This window comes from Daphnia carinata, chromosome 3, assembly GCF_022539665.2.
Source record: "Daphnia carinata strain CSIRO-1 chromosome 3, CSIRO_AGI_Dcar_HiC_V3, whole genome shotgun sequence".
Taxonomy (NCBI): domain Eukaryota; kingdom Metazoa; phylum Arthropoda; class Branchiopoda; order Diplostraca; family Daphniidae; genus Daphnia; species Daphnia carinata.
In genome coordinates, this window is record NC_081333.1 from 5487850 (window position 1) to 5509533 (window position 21684).

The 21684-nt window shown below is 38.9% G+C and overlaps 3 protein-coding genes across 4 annotated transcripts; 2 read left to right on the forward strand and 1 right to left on the reverse strand.

Moving 5' to 3' along the window:
- Positions 1-4046: 4046 nt before the first annotated feature.
- Positions 4047-5428, reverse strand: LOC130693083 (uncharacterized). Its single transcript, XM_057516211.1, has 3 exons — positions 5404-5428; positions 4379-4698; positions 4047-4316 (listed from the first exon to the last, which is right to left on the reverse strand). The coding sequence occupies exons 1-3, from the start codon at positions 5426-5428 to the stop codon at positions 4047-4049; spliced, it is 615 nt and encodes a 204-aa protein (XP_057372194.1).
- Positions 5429-10626: 5198 nt separating this feature from the next.
- On the forward strand, positions 10627-11984 carry LOC130693789 (vacuolar protein sorting-associated protein 28 homolog). The gene is made up of 3 exons (XM_057516996.2): positions 10627-10944; positions 11140-11418; positions 11481-11984. The coding sequence occupies exons 1-3, from the start codon at positions 10874-10876 to the stop codon at positions 11761-11763; spliced, it is 633 nt and encodes a 210-aa protein (XP_057372979.1). The 5' UTR covers positions 10627-10873; the 3' UTR covers positions 11764-11984.
- A 651-nt stretch (positions 11985-12635) lies between these two features.
- Positions 12636-21453, forward strand: LOC130693787 (autophagy-related protein 2 homolog A-like). Of its 2 annotated transcripts, none has more exons than XM_057516994.1 (29): positions 12636-12838; positions 12902-13070; positions 13137-13392; positions 13496-13823; positions 13893-14002; positions 14087-14235; positions 14324-14423; positions 14496-14563; positions 14698-14980; positions 15047-15203; positions 15267-15397; positions 15454-15574; positions 15647-15741; positions 15800-16284; positions 16438-16770; positions 16957-17123; positions 17176-17326; positions 17440-17627; positions 17689-17876; positions 18024-18855; positions 18930-19147; positions 19228-19426; positions 19489-19722; positions 19817-19913; positions 19992-20319; positions 20435-20556; positions 20639-20793; positions 20855-21001; positions 21062-21453. In XM_057516994.1, exons 1-29 carry the CDS (start codon positions 12671-12673, stop codon positions 21287-21289), a joined length of 6207 nt encoding a protein of 2068 aa, XP_057372977.1. In that variant the 5' UTR covers positions 12636-12670; the 3' UTR covers positions 21290-21453. The 2 variants fall into 2 exon arrangements, with proteins under 2 accessions (XP_057372977.1, XP_057372978.1); XM_057516995.1 differs by having other exon boundaries at positions 19995-20319.
- The last annotated feature ends 231 nt before the right edge of the window (positions 21454-21684 follow it).

Consider the following 21684-nt stretch of genomic DNA (forward strand, 5'->3'; position numbering starts at 1 on the left):
CCTTTCTCTCTTCTCTGTCCCAAAGCGTAGTGCATAGTGCGAAGAATGAGAAAGATTTGCTTGAGTTCATTGAAGTAATCAATCGAGAAGCTGTGGCAGGTCACTGGGATGACAACTGAAAACTCGGATTCGCCGAGGGATCTTTACTTGGCATTGCTGCAGAGTGGCGCTGGCATGATGACATGGAACTTCCGGCAGACTTGATTGGCTGGTCAACTGCTCGGTGCGTTTTCGGAAACGCTGTTACTTTGCCGAGTGGGGAAATTAATGACGATACCTGTCTAACGAAAAGACGAATCCACCCCACAATACACCTTGTCAAAAGTCAAACTTCGCCGCCATTCTCCTTATCCAATGGCAGATGCTGATTTTATCCTATCTAATTAAAGGGATTTACTTTCAACCATTTCGTGTCGCCCTATTATAAAATCCTACAAACTCAGTCATCGCCTTTATTCAGAACAACGAAACTCTAGCAGCAAATGCAGTTTTTACTGTCGTCAAAGAATGGGACATGTTCTTGTTAGGGATTCGTTTAGACGAACGAGTTCAAGACAACTCATTAAATTAAAAATTCGGCATAATAAAAATTCAAGAACTTCACTGTATAACACTCCCAAATAACAATACCGACAGCGCGGAATCGTGCCTAATGGAGAATAGCCGTGTTTTAAATACAGCAAAACAGGCCGCATGCGCAGCGACTGTCCCCTGAACAACAACCAACGGTCGGTAAACTACAAAGCCAGACCCGTGGTCCAGGCCCAGGACTAAATGCTTTCTAAGTCCCGTCTATTCCGGCCATTTTCTCCGTATACATCGCCAACTTAAAAGACAACGTAGAGGCTCTATTAGACTCGGGAGCCTCAACAAGTGTGTTCAAATTTTCGACCATGCCAATTACTCAAGCCCTCATGCCACTGAAACTAGCTGATGGCCGTTGCACTGAAGAGGTGGAGAAGCCGATGGGGTTATCCACTGGTGCGACACCTGGTGAATCTCAGAGTTCCAAACTGGAGGAACTTTCCTATTTCCTAAGATTGGGAGCCGGCTGGATCCAGAACATCAGGGAACTTCTCTCTACCAACCAGAAGGAAGGATGACGGTGATGACGGTTGTCAGCACGATAACAGCACCTAAATATCGGATGTTGAACATTTACCTATACCCCTCTTTATCGTGCAGTTAACTATTTTACCGCCACCGACACTGATGTTTGTGCCCACAAGATACACAATCAACGGAAAAAATTAACTTACTATGTATATTTCTTGCAAAATTATATATTAAATGACGTGGCCGTAAATAAGTATTTCGTTAGACCCCAACATAATTTTACGAACCTTCGAAAAAATTTTATGACCGTATTTCCTCAAGGGGTGCCACCACTACCACAAAAACTCGTCCGTAAATGTGATATCTAGTTAACAAACATGGTGTGTAAATTTCATAATTTTATAATGAAGCGTTCCTGTAAAACATAGCTTGTCCCAACCAACCCGTCTACCGATTAGCCCCGGTCTTCCTAAAGAAAATATTAGGATTATTTTAGTTTAACCTTTAGTTGATAGAGCTTCTTCGGAATAACTTATCCGTTCACTGCCATCCAGTCTACCAACTCTTTCCTCAGTTCATTTGGAATACTCTTCCCTCCTTCCCCCGTTACAGAAGCTGTACGTTTATGTCGTCGCGTAGTCGAGCGTTCCGCAACAATATTACGTAACCTGTAAGTACAACTTGTGCCGATAAGCAGCAGATTGAAAGGACGAGAATGCTTTTTTCGACTCTTGTTCAAATTAGTTTATAAGCCAAAAAAATCTAAAAAGAACATTCTCTGAATCCAAATCAAACAACAGACCTTAAAATTTAGTCAAATCGTAAATTCAAGCTGGAAAATTTGTTTGGCGAGTGTCACGATGCGAACCTTTGACACACGCCCAAGTTCATGTTCCGTGTTCCATGTTTCCATGTACATTACTTCAATCCCTTTAAGCCTCATCTAGGGTCCTTGATAATTATCAAATGCCATAACCACTAGGCCGTGGACGCCCAACTTAATGTACTTATGAAAAAACTTTAACGTACCTTCCACATGTAGCAGTTAGTAGTTGCAAAATTTTTTTTAACATTGGCAGATCCCTTTTTTTATTTCTCACTTGAGTTTTATTTACCAGTTTGTAAAACAGTGGTTTTTTAACAAAAAAAATAAATTTCATTTCATTATTGTTGTGGATTTTAGACTTCGTGTTAATAATAAATTTGTTTCGGCTTGTGGAACATTTTTCACGGGGACAGAATTTTGAAAAGTAACGAGCTTCCCGCCATTACCCCGAGAACCCACTCCGCTTGGCAGGCAAGTATGTATTTCATCCCGATACGACCGACATTACGTTGGCCTTGGGGTAAAAATTAAAAAAATTGAAGTAAAATGAAATGATACGTCCTGTGTTTTAAGACTGAAGCCAGAGATATGGAAATGGGACACGAATAGGGAGAGCGTAAAATTCGATAAAAGACTAACAGGTATGCTGGATATTAATTCTAAGAAAAAAAATTCCAGAAAGTGACCCTTTCGATTCTCTGAATTTTCATCGCCTTCCGTTTTATAAGAAATGGAACTTTCGTTATGGGTTCTTATCAGGCGTATTGTCTGACTTTCCTTGCTCATAGTCGAATCAACTGCATGTCACATTCTTTACTTGCCAGGAATTCGTCTGCTAATAACGGGAATTAGCCGCTAGATGTTGCGCCAAAAATATCGTAGCGAATTTAACACGGCAGTGTCCCATTTCCTTATCACTAAGTGACTCTGTGTTGCAACATGTATAGAAATTTAAACGAATGTTGATGAGTGAGGACGCATCAACACTGCAAAAGAATAGCAAGTAGCAGCCAACCTTTGTGGTGATATTGGGCACGATGAAATCGGCATGTACTCTTTTGGACGGGTTACCAAAACGAATCCAGGATTTCCGACTTTTGGCTGCAGGTTTCCGACACTTGGACATCTGGTACACGATAATAGGGCATCTGCCTACCGACTTGAGGACTACTGGTTCCCGACGTTTTTGCGCAACAATGAAATGTTGATCAACCCAACGAGCGTTACACTTTACGACAAGTGGGCTTCAGTGCCGAAGACAAATGGACTCCATTAAATTTCTTTCTATTAATTTGTCAAATATTTTTGTACGTATTATTGTTTGTTGAATTTTATACATCTCGACAGCTTTATTAAATTTAGGGTCATGTTCACAAAAATTCTTTTTATTTGTTAGCTTGCTGAATTTAAATTTGAATTTGAATGTTAAAGACAATCTTGAGGGCTATCGTTTCTATTAAATAAATTTTTAAAAAGTATATCATAATTCATATATAATATTATTAATATGTGAAAATCAAAGGCCATGTCTAATAGGTAAATAATATTTTAATTGCAAGTGACTTTAAACTCATGTAATTGTGAGTATACTTTTCTTCTACAATAACAATATCTAAGTTTATTACCCAATAAACCCGAGCAAAACTGTCTATACAACAATCAAAGTTGATTATCAATACTTTATTCATTCCGTAAAAACAAAAAAGAAGAGTCTAAATGCCGCTGGCATGGGAGTCCACTTGTTGCATAGTATGGGGCTTGCTTAGTTTCAGCAGCATTTTGTTTTCGCCTCCAAACGGCGGAAAGCAATAGTCCATATTTCACTAGACAGATGTCCTACTGCCACGAACAGCTCCCCCAAATGTGGGACAACAATCCAAGTGTTTTGGAACCGCAGTTTACACCGCGGTTACAAATTGCGGGTACAATCCGTCAAACCTTGGTTCAATCTATTTTTTTTTAAAACCGGCAAGCCGAACCGCACCATCCTGCCCAAAAAAAATCGCTCGGTTCGGCCAAAGTTGTGCCCGATCGTGGCGGGGCCGAGCCCTATAAATGAGCCCAAGAAGAAAAAGGGCGTCGCCTAGAAGAGGGGTGGAATCTACTGCACCGAAATATTTCGGTACAATAACGGCCTTTTCCCCTATTGCACCGAAATCTATACCTAATCTCTATTATCTAATGCCACGAAGTAATCCTCTTCGACCTCCAGTTCCTCTTGCGTTTTGGCGTAGACAGCTCTGTGGAAGCTGTCATAAGTTTCCTTCCTGTGGTTCAATTCGATATTTGTCTTTCGGAGACAGATGTCTACGGCCCGAAAAGCGTGGAAATGGCAAAGTTTAGACTTAGCGTTGACGAATATATCCTTTACTGCTCCGATTTCTGCATAATCCTTGTCTGTGATGATCACTTCGATTTTTAGTGCGTTGTTATCCTAATTTTCATTAGAGTGTGTTAGTATTGATCGCGAAAATTATTTATACTAATTGCAGTTACCTTTGAAAAGTAAGTCAGGCCGGCCTTAATCCCTTCAGTTGTTTCTTCACGGACGAAAAAGAAACAAACAGGCTGTCCAAGTCCAAACTTATCCTTTATCCTTATGGTGTAGAGAGGCATTTCTAATTTTTTAGTCCGATGGGTTCCGTCTAGTTGAATTGCCTCAGGATACTTATCGAAGAGTTCTACTTGTATTTGGAGTTGTATGTAAATCATGTTACCTTCACCGTTGGCATCGGTGTCGACGTGGATTATACTACCTCCATCACGGAGATGCTCTAGTTTTTCGGACGTGGCGGTCCATTCTGAGGTGGATAATCCTAGTAAGATAAAGTTGTTTAATCCATACATAAACAAATTCGAAAAGTGTTATGTATACCTTGCACGAGCTGCCGACGATTTTCTATGTCTTTCGATGTTACATTCTTTTGTATTTAAGTTTAAATTCAGTGGCAACTTTTCCAGGTAATACGTCCATCGTCACGGCCGTGTCAACGAGTTCAGCTTAAGTTTCGTTTAGATTTCTAGAAAATAGTTACGTATTAATGTTATTGCGGTCATTTGCATAAACGATTTCTTTTAGTACCTCATACGATGATAGAGCTGGATATGTTCCGAGGAAAGGGCATGGTTTTCGTGACTTAAATTGCATCCGGTATTTTAAACAACAAATTTCTAATCCAATGGGTTAAATACTACCTTACAGGTGAAAGTGCAATTGCAAGCAAATTGAAACTGGTTTGGGAGAGTCTGATCCTTCGGGCGGGGTTGGGGCTTTCCGTTGTGCTTGCAAACGATGGAAGCATGCCTAAATTTCCACTTCTCGTCCAAAGTTACAGCTTTCAACTGCGCGAAAAATTTATATGTTATTATAAATTGCAAGTTGATATGATCAGTGTTTCATGCTTACCACTTTATTGTAGGCAGCTATAGTTTTCTTGTCCTTAAGACGTAGCGGGTAGTACTTAACAGTATTCAATTCCTGCAAAAAGTCTCTAATTCCTCCCAGCTATCGAAAGCCTTACCATGTTTAAGTGTAGCTAGAGCCATTTTAAAAATCATCCAAAAACTAAAGTTTATGTAAGAGAAAATTAAAAAGAGCGTATATAACGCGTGTCAAACTAGAAAAAAATCGGAATGAAATAAAAACTAAATTTAAAAATAGTAGTTAAGAGTAAAAAAGATTTGTCAAATAATGAGTAGTCAAATTGCAAGTAAGTCAAATATGTGAAAAATCGGAAGCTGAGGATGCGCTTGTGGTCAGTATGAGAGCCGGATATCGAATTACAGGTTTCGGATAAATGTGGGGTATATAATAGTTTGGTAGACACCACAACCTGTTTGCAAATTCATAATGCAGCAGCACTTTCAGTTTTTTAATCCCTAATACTAGGATAATATTAGAACAACTTCTTTTCATCAGGCCGCTTCCGTACTCCATAATCTCTCATCCAGAGATAATATTTTAATCCCTAATGCTCATGTAATACTAGTACAACTTCTCTTCATCAGGCCGCTTCCGTATTTCATAATCTCTCGCCCAGGAATAATCTTTTAAGCCTTGAATCATGTGCAATACTTGAATTTCTCTTCATCAGGCCGCTTCCGTACGCCATAATCTCTAATCAATGTATAATCTTAGAAGAGTAAACCCTAGATCAACAACAGTTCCTTGCTAAAATTAATCATAAGTCAGCATAAAATGTCCAGGTATCATACCATTTCCAATGCCGGCAATGTAAAAACATTTGGCCAGAAAAATAAAGCATAATACTGTTTTCGGGATTTAGCCACAAGTGTAATATGTTTATGTAAAAATGAATTTATTTAAAAAAAGATAATCGTAAGAGTGTTGTCGGTTAGTATTTAAAATGTATTTAATATTTCGTTACAATAGGAAAAAACAACTGTGAGTGCTAGCCAGAGTTGAAACTAGCTCACCGAAACGTTAGCTTAGCTCAAGCTCTTCGCTCATGGCTAAAGAGTAAGTGGAGCTCAAACTCAAGCTCGTAAAAAAAAGTTGAGCTCCGCTCAAGCTCACGTTCGCTCAAGCTCATTTTTAAACAATTATTTAAAAATAAAACTAGTAAGTGCCAACAGTGTATTCCCAGACGGCACAAATGTTTCCGGGGAGGTCCAATAACCTTCCCTTTGTACAAAAACGTTCATGATGGTTTTAGTACATCCATGGGAAGGTTATTCGGGAGCCTAAGCGGAACAACTCTTCCTATTTCCTTTCCATAAACCCCCAACTTCAATCATTAATGAAAGATGGCTTTAGGAAGTTATTGGGAGCATACAGGGAAGCCAAAAATTTTGTTTGCTTGAAGACAAAAGTAAAGTAAGTGCAATAATGCGGATTTTTAAAATTGGCAATGTTTAAACCTAACCGTCAGTATTTCTTTGTGTGGGACTGTGGGTAGAAGTTGCTATTTTATATGCTGTGCAGATAAAACTTTTGCTTTTATCTTTTGGTAATTTTCACAATTTGAATTTGTGAACTTCAGCTCTAGGTCAGTTAATAATTTATATACCTTAAAACCTTTTCTTCCAAGTATTTTTGCTTTGGGCTGCAAACAGCATAGTCCAACTCGATCACCACTTCTTGTTCATAATTTGTGAAATTCAGCCCCAGATGAGTTAATTATTCACATAGCTTTACTTACATATTTAATATTTTACAATGGAATATTCTAGATCTTGTGTGGGGAACAACATAGTCATAGTCCAGGTAGATGAACACCACTTGCTCGTAATTTTTTCAGTTTACCGTCAGGTAAGTTAATAATCTATATACGTAAAATTATGGGAATTAAATTTTTCATTGGAATATCCTAGGTCTTATTCCAACTATTGGGTTGCTTTTGAGAAAAACTGCGATCAACATACCCCATATAGGTTGCCACATCTTTTTTGTGGTTAATTACAGCTACCGGTAACTTAAGAATTTATATATGAATTAAATTCATTAATTTAAAATTGTACATTGAAATTCGTTGGAAGCTCACCGTTGTTACAAATAAAAAAATTATCTGAATTTTGGTTTTTTTATTGTTTTTGTCTAACTTAAGTTGATCATACATAATTATGTATGAAAATATTCTTAATAATATTTAGAAGAAAAATAAAAAGGGGTGAATGCAAATGGGACATAGGAGGGTGATAGGAGGGTTTCTGGAAGGCTTTGGGAGGCGGGAGCATCAATGGAGTTTGTCAGGAGTGTCACCGGGTGCCGGCAGGGGTCCGTTTAGGAATAATTATAGGCATTCCTTAGGGTATCCCGTCCCTCCCACAGAATACTCCACAGGAGTTCCCTTGGTATGCTTTGTGCCGTCTGGGTTTTTTCACTAAATAGCTAAAATAAGTAACGAGTGACAATAGAAACTAAATAATGACAATAGTCAACGTAGGCATAATGGCCCATCAGTTAATTTTTTACTTTTCACTGGCAGAATCAGGATTGCTATCTAAATCAACAGTTTCACAATCAACTTGATTTGGTTGATCACTCGCAACTCGATGCCTTTTTGTTTGAAGAGTTGGGGTTCGAGCGAACTACATATAAATACAATGAAATACATGCGAAGAATAGTTTGAAACCCAAAGGCGCATGAAAAATTTCTTAAATATCTTAAATAATGATTTTAGCCCATATAAGCTGGTATCAAGGACCAAACTTTTAAGCAATTCTCTGCGAGCCGAGCATATGAGCCGAGCCGAGCATATGAGCATTTTAAATTCTATTCTAACGACCCCAATACGTTACAACAATGGCGTCTGCATACTTAAACACCCCTTCGAGTTTTTATTACCGTTTCCATCAGCCTCTTGATGTATTTTACGCTAATAGTGTTCCCGCCGAATTTGGCTCCAAGGAATCTACCAGCTACCATCGCTCGGACAATCCGACGAAGAGCTATGAAAACCCCTAGTCCGTCCGTAGGCATAAAAACCCATCGGTCGCTCAAGCGACCCTGCCGGGCGCTCAAACGGACGCACCAGAAGAGTCAAAAATCGTTGGAGTATGTACTGTAGCCGGAAGTTTTAGAGCGCGCGGATATACTTGTAAAGGCTGCATGCGCACTATCGGTTTGATTGTATTCATGACCCTTGCAACCTTTCTTGCTGTCTGTGGAATTATGTATTTGGCAGACATGGAAAAATGTAGTCTTTGTATTGACACAACTTCCCAAGGAATTACTGAACGTAAATGCGTATATTTTTTCGGGAATACCGTTAACAAAAACCAAAATACTTCCGTTCAAGAGCAAAACCAAGAACATGACTACAAGCTAAACGAAATCAACGATTTTTGTTGCCGTGCGCTAAAATGGAGGACGCCTCAAGTTTCTCAACCACCGCCAGAAACAGCAGAACACCTTGCTACAACATGCACCTTTTTTAATCTAAGAAAAATTAAGTGTGCTATCAACGCAGAATCAGCTTGTTGCGAAGAATGAAAAAATGGCAGAAACCAGAACCAAACTGTGTTACCCCTACAGGAAATGTATAATTACGTGAGTAATAGTACAGGGAATAACCAAGAAAATGGAACCGGATAATCGTCAGTTGTAAGGTCATTTACACTGTATCACAGTTTCACTTGATAAAAAAACAGAAATGGTTGCGTCGACTGCTAAGTGTATCGAAATTGTGAATACAAGAATATAATGGCCAAACATATTATTATTGTACTAGTAACTTTGTGCCCGACCAGGGCAGGGGGATAGGTGGCGCTAGCGTATTTTTGTGCCCAGCAGATGGCACCTTAACAGAAATTTTAAAATTAGATGTACCTTTTGTTGCCACTTGATGGCAGCATATTAGAGACCGAGACAATTCAGGCAGGAAGCGAGCGGAGCTCAAGCTGAAGCTCTTTAAAAAAAAGTTGATCTCCGCTCAAGCTCATTTTTAAACAATTATTTTAAAAATAAAACTAGTAAATGCCAACAGTGTATTTTTTCACTAAAACTAACTAATAATAAGTAACGAGTAACAATAGAAACTAAATAATGACAATAGTCAACGTAGTCATAATGGCCCATCAGTTAATTTTTTATCTTTCACTGGCAGAATCAGGATTGCTATCTAAGTCAACAGTTTCACAATCAACTTGATTTAGTTTATCACTTGCAACTCGATGCCTTTTTGTTTGAAGAGTTTGGGTTCCTGAAACTGAAGCAGTTGACTTTTTTCGGTGACATTCTCAGATTTCTAGTTTTAATATAGTTAATAAAAAGTTATTTAGTTTTAGTTCAGTAAAGAAAAGACAATAAAGAAATTTACTTACAAGTCTACGTTACAGTTACACTGCACTAATTGTTAAAGAAGTTAGCACTTAGATGTCAACTATTAAGCTCAAGCCAGCCTGCTTTTCAGTTTAAACTTCAGACTGGACCTTGTTTGACATGTTTAATATTTTGTAAAAACTTAAAATTCTGGTTCACAGATGGCGTTCTGTGAGCTTCTCGCTCATGGACCAAAAGCTCACGCTCAAGCTCTCTTTTTTTTAAAAGAGCACGCTCAAGCTCAAAGCTCACCAAATGAGTGAGCTCGCTCACGAAAAGCTCAAGCTCACGCGAAGCTCGTTTCAACTCTGGTGCTAACGAAATCTTTCGGTAAGTATACTGAATAATTTTTAAATACTAACTAATAAATTGTATGTAAGATAAGTTCTTCCGGTACAATTGGGAAAAAATTATCATATTGCAACGAAATCTTTCGGTGCAATAGGGAATAAAGCCATTTATTGCAACGAAATCTTTCGGTGCAATAGGGAATAAAGCCACTTATTGCAACGACAGATTTCGGTGCAATGGTGAAAAAAGCCGTTATTGCAACGACAGATTTCGGTGCAATAGAGAAAAAGTAGGGCTCGGCCCCGATCGTCTTTGATCGGGGCAAACCGCGGTTTGTCGGAAAAAAATCGTCAAGCCGTCGGTTCGGTTTAGCCATTTTCGACTGCAGTTTGGTGTTGGGTTTGCAACTGGGCAAAACCCGTTTGAGCCGCTATTAAATTATTTTTTTTTTATTTAGCTGAAATTTCAAATCAACCAATCATCACTAATTGTTGTGAGCGTAATGACGGTCAAGAACTTGTTATAAATCAAATTTCCGATAGAATTGCGGTTATCGCGATCGAAAACCGGTCGATCCTTACGCCATCTAGCGACAAAATCTGTTTCTAATTTATTGTCCTGTGCGAACCGTAAATACGCGGTGCCTGGGAGTAGGTCAATGCTTTGGCTCAAAGCAAGAGCCAAACAATTGGCCCAGGCCACAGAGACCTAAGTTGTTGAAATTGACCTAAACACACATACAAATGTCAAACGTTACATGTTAGTCATCGGTGCTTCAAAGACTTTTTAAAAGTTTTAGACTCAAACTCAGTTGAGCCACTCTGTAAAACAGTGCATCGCATTACATGCTGAGAAAAGTTGAATTATAATCCGAAGACAGTCGTTTCTGAAAACCGTTCTGTCAAAGTAAACGGAAATGTCAGGTTTAAAGAAAGCAGAATTAAATGAAGAAGCCAAATTATACAAAAATGCAAGAGAAAGAGAAAAGTAAAACTTCCATATTTTTTAAAATGTTATTACTGCCATACAATCTCTATATTCATCTGATGAACTTATACTTGTTTTCGTTGTCCTTCTCAAACATTTTTCTTCAAAGAAATGCATGCTGCATCATTGTTTCTTTTTATGTCCTAACATTAAAGAGTTTGTTTATTTAATGGTATAATAATTTTATCCTTTTAGGTATGATAACATGGCTGATCTGTATGCTGTAATAAACACAATTCAGTGTCTCGAAAAAGCTTATATCAAAGACTCTGTGACTGCAAAAGAGTATACAGCTGCTTGTTCTAAATTGCTGGTTCAATATAAAGCAGCATTTAAGCAAGTTCAAGGAGAAGAATTTCCCTCTTTGGACACATTTACCTCACATTTCAAACTGGATTGTCCAGCAGCCATGGAAAGAATTAAAGAAGACCGGCCGATTACTATTAGAGATGATAAAGGAAACACTAGTAAATGGTATAACAGTGATTATAATCGAAGCAGCATAGGATAAAATTATCACACAGAACACTTAACAGCATTGCTGATATTGTTTCCCTTTTCATTACTACAATGGATAAACTCCGCCTGGATATTCGCGCGAATGATGAATTGCAGCCAGACTTGAGGGACCTAGCGGAGACCATGGCTAGGCTCAGTCTTGTGCCTGACGAGTTTGAGGGCAAAGAGAAAGTTAATCAGTGGCTTCGAACTCTTTCGTCCATGCAAGCATCTGATGAGCTTAGTGAAAGCCAAGTTCGGCAATTACTCTTTGATCTTGAAACCTCATACAATGCATTTAATCGTCTTTTGCATCCTTAGGCGACCATGAATTTTCAGGATGAAATGTTATTGGAATATTTTGTTTCATTTGTTTTTGTGGGGGGGGGGGTAGTTTTTTTGTTTTGTTTGTTTATGATACTTTCATTTTTTGCTTCCCTGTTTTTTTAGTTGTTTTTTTTTATTTGTCTGGATCTTTCATTTTGGAGTAACGTGTAGGTGTATTACTGTAATATCTCACATACACGAATAAGCAGAAACAATTTCACATACATATTCACACTTTATAAAAATTAGTAAGTACAATCAAATCCATTAGTCGCGGAATTAAATCCCAAATTTTGGGATATTTCTAGTAGTCTTGGGGTAGGGCTCGACCCCACTTTAGCACTACCCAAGAGTTACTGGGCACCAGCTTTCCACGGAAGTACTGGCGCGAAGGTGAAAAAAACATATTTTATATATGTCAAGCCAGTAACTTCGGTATGGTAAGCTGTGAGCAGCTGACTGCTACGTGTGTGTTGCAATTTTTGTGGAAAATTTGTTTTAGAAAGTAAAAATTACTTATAGTTTTATCTACAAATATTAAGTAATTGGCTAGGTCGTTGTGGGTTTTGGGGCTGCAGGCTCTTGCAGAAAGAGTAAATTGCGGGACTGCTGCAAAATTTTTAGGGCCAGCCCGAACCGAAAAGTGTGCAGTTTTTTTTCTAGTGCGCACCCGCAGCCCGTAGTCCGAGTCCGCATTTTACTCTGTCCCTGGATAAACAAATATCAAACAGCTGTTGTTTTTGGAAATACGCACTTTTAAATGCGTACATTACTGAGGTGGTCGAGGACGTTAGCTTTTATTGTGCAAAGAGGGTAACCAAGTGTGTTAAAAGGCAAAAGATTGAAGAGTTTAATATAGTATTAAGTTCTTCATTTAAAAAAAAAACTTCGTTTGCCAAAAATGCCTTGGTATTTTCCATGGTCTGAGGCAATCAAGAGAAGAGCATGCAGATATTTGCTGCAACATTATCTTGGACGATTCTTGGACACAAAACTAGGATTAGACCAGCTGAGTGTGGACCTATACAAAGGGACTGGTTGTGTGAAAGATGTAAATCTTGATGTAGAGGTAATTCATATTATAAAAAGAAATCATGTGCTACTGATATACTCTTTTTATTGTAATTTCTAGGCACTAAATGATCTAAGTGAAGAACAAGGTTTTCCTCTAGAATTTTTAGATGGATCAATATCTGAAGTATCAGTTTCTGTTCCATGGTCAGTTTTACTTAGTGAAAGTAGTTCTGTGGAAATTAAAGGGCTTTGTCTCGTTGTACGCCCAAAACAACAATGCAAAAATGGTACTAATGTAAAGCTATTTTTGAAAAACTTAAGTGTATTGTTATTTGCTTTCGTTGTCCTGTTAGCTTTTATGTGGGAATCTATGATCAATAGCATGATCATGACCACAAGTATGCAGCTGGCAGAAGAATGCTTGAAAGAAAATGAGGGAGAATCTTTTGATGAATCTCAAACCACATTTGAAGGATTGGAGCTATTTGCCCAAACACTTGAAACAGTTCTAGCAAGAATCAAGGTCAGGGTTATTGACACTGTTATCAGATTGGAGTATGTCCCCCTAAGTTCATTGTCTGGAGTTGGCCTAAAAATCCATGTGAAAAGGTAAATATGTTAAAGCCATCCCATGCTTTCTAAGTCCCTTATGGTGATAATTTTGTTGCTAAAGCGTAGTAATTTGTGTATTCCTTCCCTTCTTTTCTCGAAGAATGGATTATTTCGATATGGCTGGGCAAGACCAAAATATTCCAGATGGTCACCAAGTTGTTAATGAAAAATCAGCGTATGCAACGAAAAAGTTCCGATTGGAGGGTGTATCAATATATTCGGATGAGTTTGCTGCGAAGCAGACAACACAATCAAGAAGTTGTTCATCTGATAATTCGTCATCTTCTGATTCATTCCCAGAAAATGGCTGTGATATTAAGACCCCAGAGCAAAAGGTTTCGGATAATTTAATTCTCTGTGGAAAACTTAGTGGCCGACATGAAATAGCCATACGATACAAGCAATGTGAAAATCTTCTTGGGCCTAAGGTATCATTGAACCTTGCCTCCCGTTTGTTAAGTACTGCTACCACTTATTTTTATTATTGTTTATATTAGATGGAGTTGGACGTTACGCTGGGGTCAACTGTCCTATTTTTTTCACCTCGTCAGTTTCATTCCTTCCATGCCATTATCCAATCTTTGCTTCTACCAGCTCTTGAAATCAAGTAATCTCTTTACCCCTCCGTCTACCCAGAAGTTTGAAGTTCTATTTTTTTTAATTTATTACTTTTTTAAAATTATGACTTCAGCAACAAAAGCAAACGTAACGAAAAGCCAATGCAACTGTCCGATTACCGACGAATTGAAAGTGAGCTCCAACAACAAATAAAGCAAGCAACCTTACCAAGTGCTCCAGGGGAGTCACTCAATAGGAAAGGCTGGTCGACTGGATACTTGGGTTTGAATCCTAATTAATTATATCGATACGGGAACTGCCCATGGCATGTATACGATTACACAATCTTTAATTACTGCATAATTCGCAGATGATAGCGATGAAGAATTTCATGCATTTGAGCCATCGCCTGTGGGAAAAATGGACAATTACGTGGTACCTACCATTCAGCAACCTAAAGATAGCCCATCGTAAGACATACTTTTTTTTCCTTTGTAAATTTTTCTCGTTCTGGCAATAATTTTTTATTTCAATTGGTTTAGATGCGAAAATAACGGGTGCACTGAATCGCCGTCTGTGCGCCATTCGAACCATTCAAAAGCTAATAGTCGTGCGTCTTGCAATGCGTTTATTATACCATAATTAAAGCTTATAATTTTATATTATGTTCTGCTTTTATTCGACCGTTTTTTTCAACAAATCGAATATGCTGCTTTAACTGCTACCCCACTTTGTATTTCTCAGATTTTTCTGAAAATGGATGTACCCTGGAAGGAGACAACGCATCGGTACGGATGCGGTTTTCAGTGAAGTTGGGAAGTCTAGTGATTTTACTGTTGCACGAAGATATCTTCGCTTGCAATTCAACTACAGGCCAGCTAACAGCACCTTCTGTTGACGAGATGCGTTCATTGGCCAATTTTTTCTTTGGTCAAGTTGGATTGCTTCCTTTAGTTGGAGCCGGGATAAAGGATTTATCTGTCACTAAAGAAAAACTCGACGCAGCCTGTTCCAAAAGTCATCTACGGTAAAGAATTAATGCTAGAACTGTTAATCTTTCTTTTCCTTTTTCAGTTGTGTTCATTTATTCTAGATTCATTCTGGCCCCTGTGAGTATCAATGGTACTGAACAGGTTTGTACTGTGGGCACTACCATGGATTTGAATCTGACAGCTGCGGTGGCCGAGATCTTAGAGTGTCTCGTCGAAAAATCTTCTTTGGCACTTAATTCTGGAATTGATTCTTTTCCCGTAAGTTACTTTTCAATCATTAAGCTTATTTTTCTAAATCTTCGATTTTCATTTCTAAATTAGATTATTCGCTTCCTTCCATATTTGGATGGATGCCAAACGAAGCCAAATCTTCATTTGAAATTCATATCCCATCAACCAGGGCGTACTTTGCAGAAAGTTCGGAAGCCTTCAATGCCCGAAATGCATATCAAGTAAATTCTTTATTTTGCATCCCTAACGATATTACCTTATCTATTGAAATTTGCAGTATCTACTTTTGCCCATGCGAGATTGAGGTCGATATGTCGATAGTTGATCGTATAACATCCCTCCTAAATCGGCCAAGTTTCCTAAGTAGTCCAAAAGCCAAATTCAATCAGATGTATCAGGTATTTGGCATGCTCTGTGAGTTTCTTTCGTATAATAATTTAACTCCTATTTTTTTTCAAATTTATTTTTAGGAGAAACACATCAGCGTTGATGCCGTATTGGACAACGATTCACTTTGTCAGACAAACGTCGGTGTATCGTGTCCAAAACTTAATGTAAAGTTGAGGTCTGTTCTTCAAGAATTATATCGACAATTCAAAATCTATGATTCATTATTCCATTAGATTTCCTATTCCGGATTTACGACCTGTTCATGATTTGCAACGGAACCCATGGTGGCGAAGGTGTCTTCGTCCGGATGTTTTAACTATCGAACTTCAGGAAGTTGTCTTGAAAACGACCTTCACCCCAAATGAAACGAGCACAACCGTTCACCTCGTGTGCAAGGAAGCCATTGGCAGTTATCAAGAAAAAGCGGACGAAGAAGCAATAAAATTTTTGCATACTGCGGCCCAAGACGGCGATGATGTAGATATAGCAGATGGAGCTGGTCATTATGACCTGCCTCGAGTAACATTAATTTTTCGACCCTCACACACCAATGGTATTGAATTAGAGGATCAAGACGACAATGGTCGGGAAAACGATGATGACGGGGACGTAATGACCATGTCGACAGGAGAGGCTTTACTCGGAATCACAGCTGAAGAACCGTCGCCCTTTAGTAAACAAAGGCGTATTCATAAAGGGCAAAATCATCGTGACGAAGGTGAGGACTGATGGCGATTTTTTGTTGCTTCATTTTGAATTTCTTTAGATTTTTTTTTTTTTTTTTCATTTTGTATTTTCGATTACCCAATGGTTTAAATATGAACTTGACATCCATATATTGTGCCAAATGGTTTTCCTGCCCTTGTATCAGGTGCGATTTTGGACGAGTTGGTCATCCCCGGAGACAGCGAAGAAACTGCAGAATTCATTACTTTGGCGTGCAAGATGTGCCTCACCCAGATCGACATTTCGCTCCCAAAGGCATCTTTACTGTTGCCGTCAAAACAATTCTTTGAGACAATCTACAACAGACTGTCTACTGATCTGTGCCTGTGGGAGCCATCAGCTCCTGAATATTTTGCCTTCCATGGAAAGCCTTTTCATGAAACACAGAACGTGTCGAATTTTAGTGGACTTGGCTCGGCTGTTCTGCAAAGCCCGATTCCAAATATGTTCATTATGTGCAAATCGGGAGTAGCCTACGGTAGATCACGCATTTTATTTTTATTTTTTTTTTACATTTTATTTTTTTTTTTCTTTTTTTTTCTTTTTTTTTCTTTTTTTTCCATTTTTTTCCATTTTTTCCATTTTTTCCATTTTTCATTTTCTTTGAGACTCTTAGCAATATAATGGTGAAAACGATTTAATGTCAGTTTATTTCCTATTGCAGAATCTGATTCGGAATCGGATGAAGATGGTAATGGAGCGGCTTTTACCTACATGAAAAACCGGCAAGAACACTTGAATGGCAAAGGAAAAGTGAAATCTTCACCTAGTAAAATGTGTGTTTCAGTCAATATCGGCAAAGGATCTGGGACACTGTTTTGCCACGTAAAGGTCAGTTAAGGATTTGGCATCTTGGAAGCTTTCTTTCATTGACTTTCTGCAGGATTCGTTTGAAGGCGAAAGTACAACGCATCACGGAGAAATCCAGTTCTGCGTTGAAAATGGAAGATTTTTTTCTGTAACCGGTTTTAAAGGAGATAATCAAACAGGACATATCTGTTTCCACGCTTCCAAAGCCTTTCTGTCACATAATGGTATTGGAATGGATTGAATGCTCAAGTTTGCGAGCTGCAAAACTAAAATTCCGAACGTTTCTTAAAGTGTACGTATCGAAATTTAAAAAAAAAAATTGAATTTTACATTCTAGGCTATGTTCTAAATTCATACGAAGACCTTGGTGATCACCCAAGTTCGAGGTTGCACCAAACTAGCCGTGTCGATCAAGTAATTTATCCTTTCCCTAGCGACACAAGAGTTGGAAGAGACCACGTGGAAAGTGGACCAATGATTTCTTTGGCTATAAAAATTCATAATGATACTCGACAGCACGTAAAGGTCTATCTACTTTCCGTAATTTGCTGTTGTTACTGTTTGATATTAAAGCTTTCATCATCAGACCTTCAAAACTGCCATCGCCGTTCAAGGAGGCATTTTACGTCATCGGTTTGGTCCTTCCACTCAGAGCTGGTTCAACCAATTGATCGATTTCCTCGACGTGGTTGACTATCCTATAGCAGGCTATCGGACGCCTACTGTTATAACGGAGCTTCATCTTAACGTATCAGAATGTGGAATAGACTATAGGTAATTTTCCATAACATTTCTTTAACTTCATTTGGTTATTGTAATTTTTTACAAGTTCATCAGTTCTTTCTTTATTCGTTTTATTTTCTATTATTTGCTCGTAGATATATATATTTATATATATATTAATAATTCTTCTGTTTTAAGGCCACTTTATTTACCTGCCAGAGCGTTCCTTAACGTTGGGACAGTAAACGTGTCAAGCAATATAATGGCACTTACCAATTCGTCTGTGCTACGTTTCGTTGTAGAAGACGCCTGCTTATACTTGTCAAATCGCGTAAGCTACGGGACGGTAAATCTTCAAAGGGATTACGTCTGTGTGCTCGAAATTGACTTAATCGAACTGTCGCTGAGACTGCGTGAAAAACAACAAGAAACAGGAGACTCATCTAGAAACAACTTTGAACTCCCGGAAACCAAAATACCTTTCTTTGAGTTGCAGGCGTCGTTAAACCTAATCCGTTTAAGAACTTGTGCCGATTCCTGCCGATTGCTACTTGATTTAATGAAGTATTTAGCGGAGGACGGTGATTTCGATGAGAAAGGAATCGCAATGTCGGAAGACTCAAGTGAAAGCGGTTTACTGCTAAAAAGTGGATCGAACAGTGCCGTAGGCGGCTCCTTGGCATCTCTCTGTGAGCAAGAAAAAGAATCGCAGGTAAACGATCTCATGGCCGAGGCCATGCGAGATTCGACTCCTGTACAACAAAGACAACCTCATAAACTACCACCAAAAGACGAGTCTGTGGTCAACACGACGGAAGTTTTCTTCTTTCCCGATGAAAACCAAATTCCCATTCGAAATGTAAATCTTATGAATTATCAAAAAGCAACCTGTGGAAATGGTCACCAGGACGTACCATACGACATAGCTCAGCAACTTATGGACGAAGCGCTTGACCCAGCATGCGACGATTGCCCAAAAACGGAAGAAGAATTTTGTATCCTAGAAAATGATCCTGGCGTCGGATTTACGGTAGGATGTTTCTTAGACTTTTGAGCGCATAATTTTTATTTTACTTCATTATTTTTTTTGCACGATCTATTTAGCCTCGAGGAGGTGAGCCACAGGTTCGTCAGTTAATGCCGGCTTCCATACAAGTTGTCGATGGCCATTTTTCGCCTCCCATTGGAAAAACTGACGTTCTTAAAGCCCCGAAGAACTTTCCTGTCCCCGTTATGCGATATGTGCTCAGTGAAATGACACTGATTTGGGAAATATTCGGTGGCCAAGATTTTCCGAAGTCTGCGTCGTCTTCCAATGCGAGGTTCGTTCCTACTACAACTGCAGTACGATAAGATCTATTTTGACGCTGCGTATAACTTTGTGCCATTTTTCCGTTACCAGTAAGCCTAAGTTTCACAAAACGGTTAGCTTCACGAAGGGAAAGGACAGCCCTGAACAGGTAAAATTTTTCCCATCGGTTGATGGTAAGAATACGTCTCAGCCTACTGGGAAACGTCCAAACGATTGGCGTAGATGTCAAAACATGAGAGGTGGTTATAACAGACAACAAGATGTTAAATTGGAGCTTCAAATGAATAAGGTAGCTACTGGGAAAATTCGTAGCTAACGGAATATTTCATTGGATTCTTTATTGTTTACCAGGTGCGACTTATCCATGAAGTTTACCCTGACGATACGTTCCAAGCCTCCCGTCAAGTCTTGACAATAGCTGATATAGAAATTAGAGATCGCCTCGCTGAATCACACATTAATAAACTGTTGTATCAGTACTGCTGCGAGGCGCGACCCCGACAGGCTCATGCTAACATGATTCTCGTCAAGGCGCTACATATTAGACCTGATCTTCATCTACCTGCTTTGGAATGTTGTTTAAAAGTAAGTGAAGCTGTTTCCATTTTGTGCTTCTGTTCGAATATTTTGGTTGAAGAAAAAACAAGCTTTATGACGTTTTTTCCGCGTTGCATCACAGGTGTCCATTTTACCTCTACGGTTGCATTTAGATCAAGATACGCTTGTCTTTATGACTGATTTTTTTGCTGCCATGTCCGAAGTAGGGTGTCATGACGGTACGTCTTTACATTTGGCCGATTAGATTTTATGAATTTGCTGATGACTTTTCTTTGTTATATCGTTTTTCACTGTAGAAGAAGAGGGAGGAAGATCCGCTATGAATGGACCGATTCCAGTTCCTATAATGGGTTTAGCAACAGATGTTGTTTCGCCAGGCACTTACCCGAGAGAATTTACCCACCAGCGGGAATCAGTTAGCACCGTGGATTGCAATGATCTGTCAACTTCCCCGCCAGTGTATTTCAGATCGTTTACCTTTTCACCCGATGTGTTGATCCGATTTGACTACCACGGTAAAGGGGTGGACCTTAGTCAAGGGCCCTCCTTTTCTGGACTTTTAGTCGGGCTTGGGCAATTGAATTGCTCACAGTTAACTCTTAAACGACTTTCCCATCGGCACGGGTGAATATATTTTGCATTAATATACCATTTCGGCCAATCCCATTGGCAGATTCGGTTATTGTGGTGCATATTATACGTTGTTTCATTATATATTGGACATTTGAATATTCCACAGGCTTCTCGGAATTCATAAATTGATCGCGTTTGCTCTAAACGAATGGTTGATGGATATCAAGAAAAACCAGCTTCCATCAATAATGGCAGGTGTGGGACCAATGCATTCAATAGTTCAGTTAGGTAAGAACCTGCATTAATTTTACGAATTGGATATATGATGTACTTCTGTTAAACGTTGGGTATCCTTTTATTAAAAAAATAGTTCAAGGAATTCGCGATCTTTTCTGGCTACCAGTAGAACAGTTTCAAAAAGATGGGAGAATTGTTCGTGGACTGCAACGAGGTGCTAATGCTTTCAGTACATCTGCTGCATTAGCGATTCTGGAGTTGACTTCTCGTGTAGTACAAACCTTACAGGTATGCAAGAAAATGTTCATTTAGTGTTAGTTACACATTCTCATATAGTGTTGTGAACCAGAGCGCTGCGGAAACTGCTTATGATGTGGTTTCACCGGGACCCAGCGTGAGAAGATCCCGGACAGGGTCACGGGGTCGACGTCGAAGGCAAGTTCAACCTGTGGATATTCGCGATGGAGTAGCCAAAGCCTATCAAGTCGTCAAGGAAGTAAGTAAATCGCAATTATTCGTTGTCTGTTAAATAGTCAATTTTCACTCCATTATGCAGGGTTTAGGAGAAACTGCCCAAACCTTAGTTCGTGTCGCAAATGAAGAGGCAGAGCAAAAAGGGATGACGGGAGCTGTAGGTGGAGTTCTTCGACAGATCCCTCCCATTGTAGTCAAACCTATAATTCTAGCAACTGAGGCTACTTTCAATGTGATTGGTGGCGTTCAAAGCCAGCTGATGCCTGATACGCGAAAGGAAGCTTGTGACAAATGGAGACGAGATGATTAAAATATAACCCCAAAACTAAACTAAATCTGTTCTAATTTGTAATAGAAGCTGCTGCCTTTTCTCCTAACGTTCTTCTTTTTATTTGTTTTACATATCAATTCTATTTCCTTTCACACTCGAACAATACTCTGTGACATCAGAAAATATATACCAATTTATACTTCTTTCCGTTCTTTGAATCTATACCTCTTACTTCGGTATATTAAAAAAGCAAAATCAGACATTTCAGACAAGTACAAACAACTAAAGCGGGGCATCAAGTTTTGGAGCTCCAATCTCCATTTTCGCACAATTCTTCTTGAGAGACGTATTCAAACGGGCTGTGCGTGAGTTCTGGGGATTTTGTTGTGATTTATAAATATAATATTCCGGATGGTGTTGTATAAAAATATGTT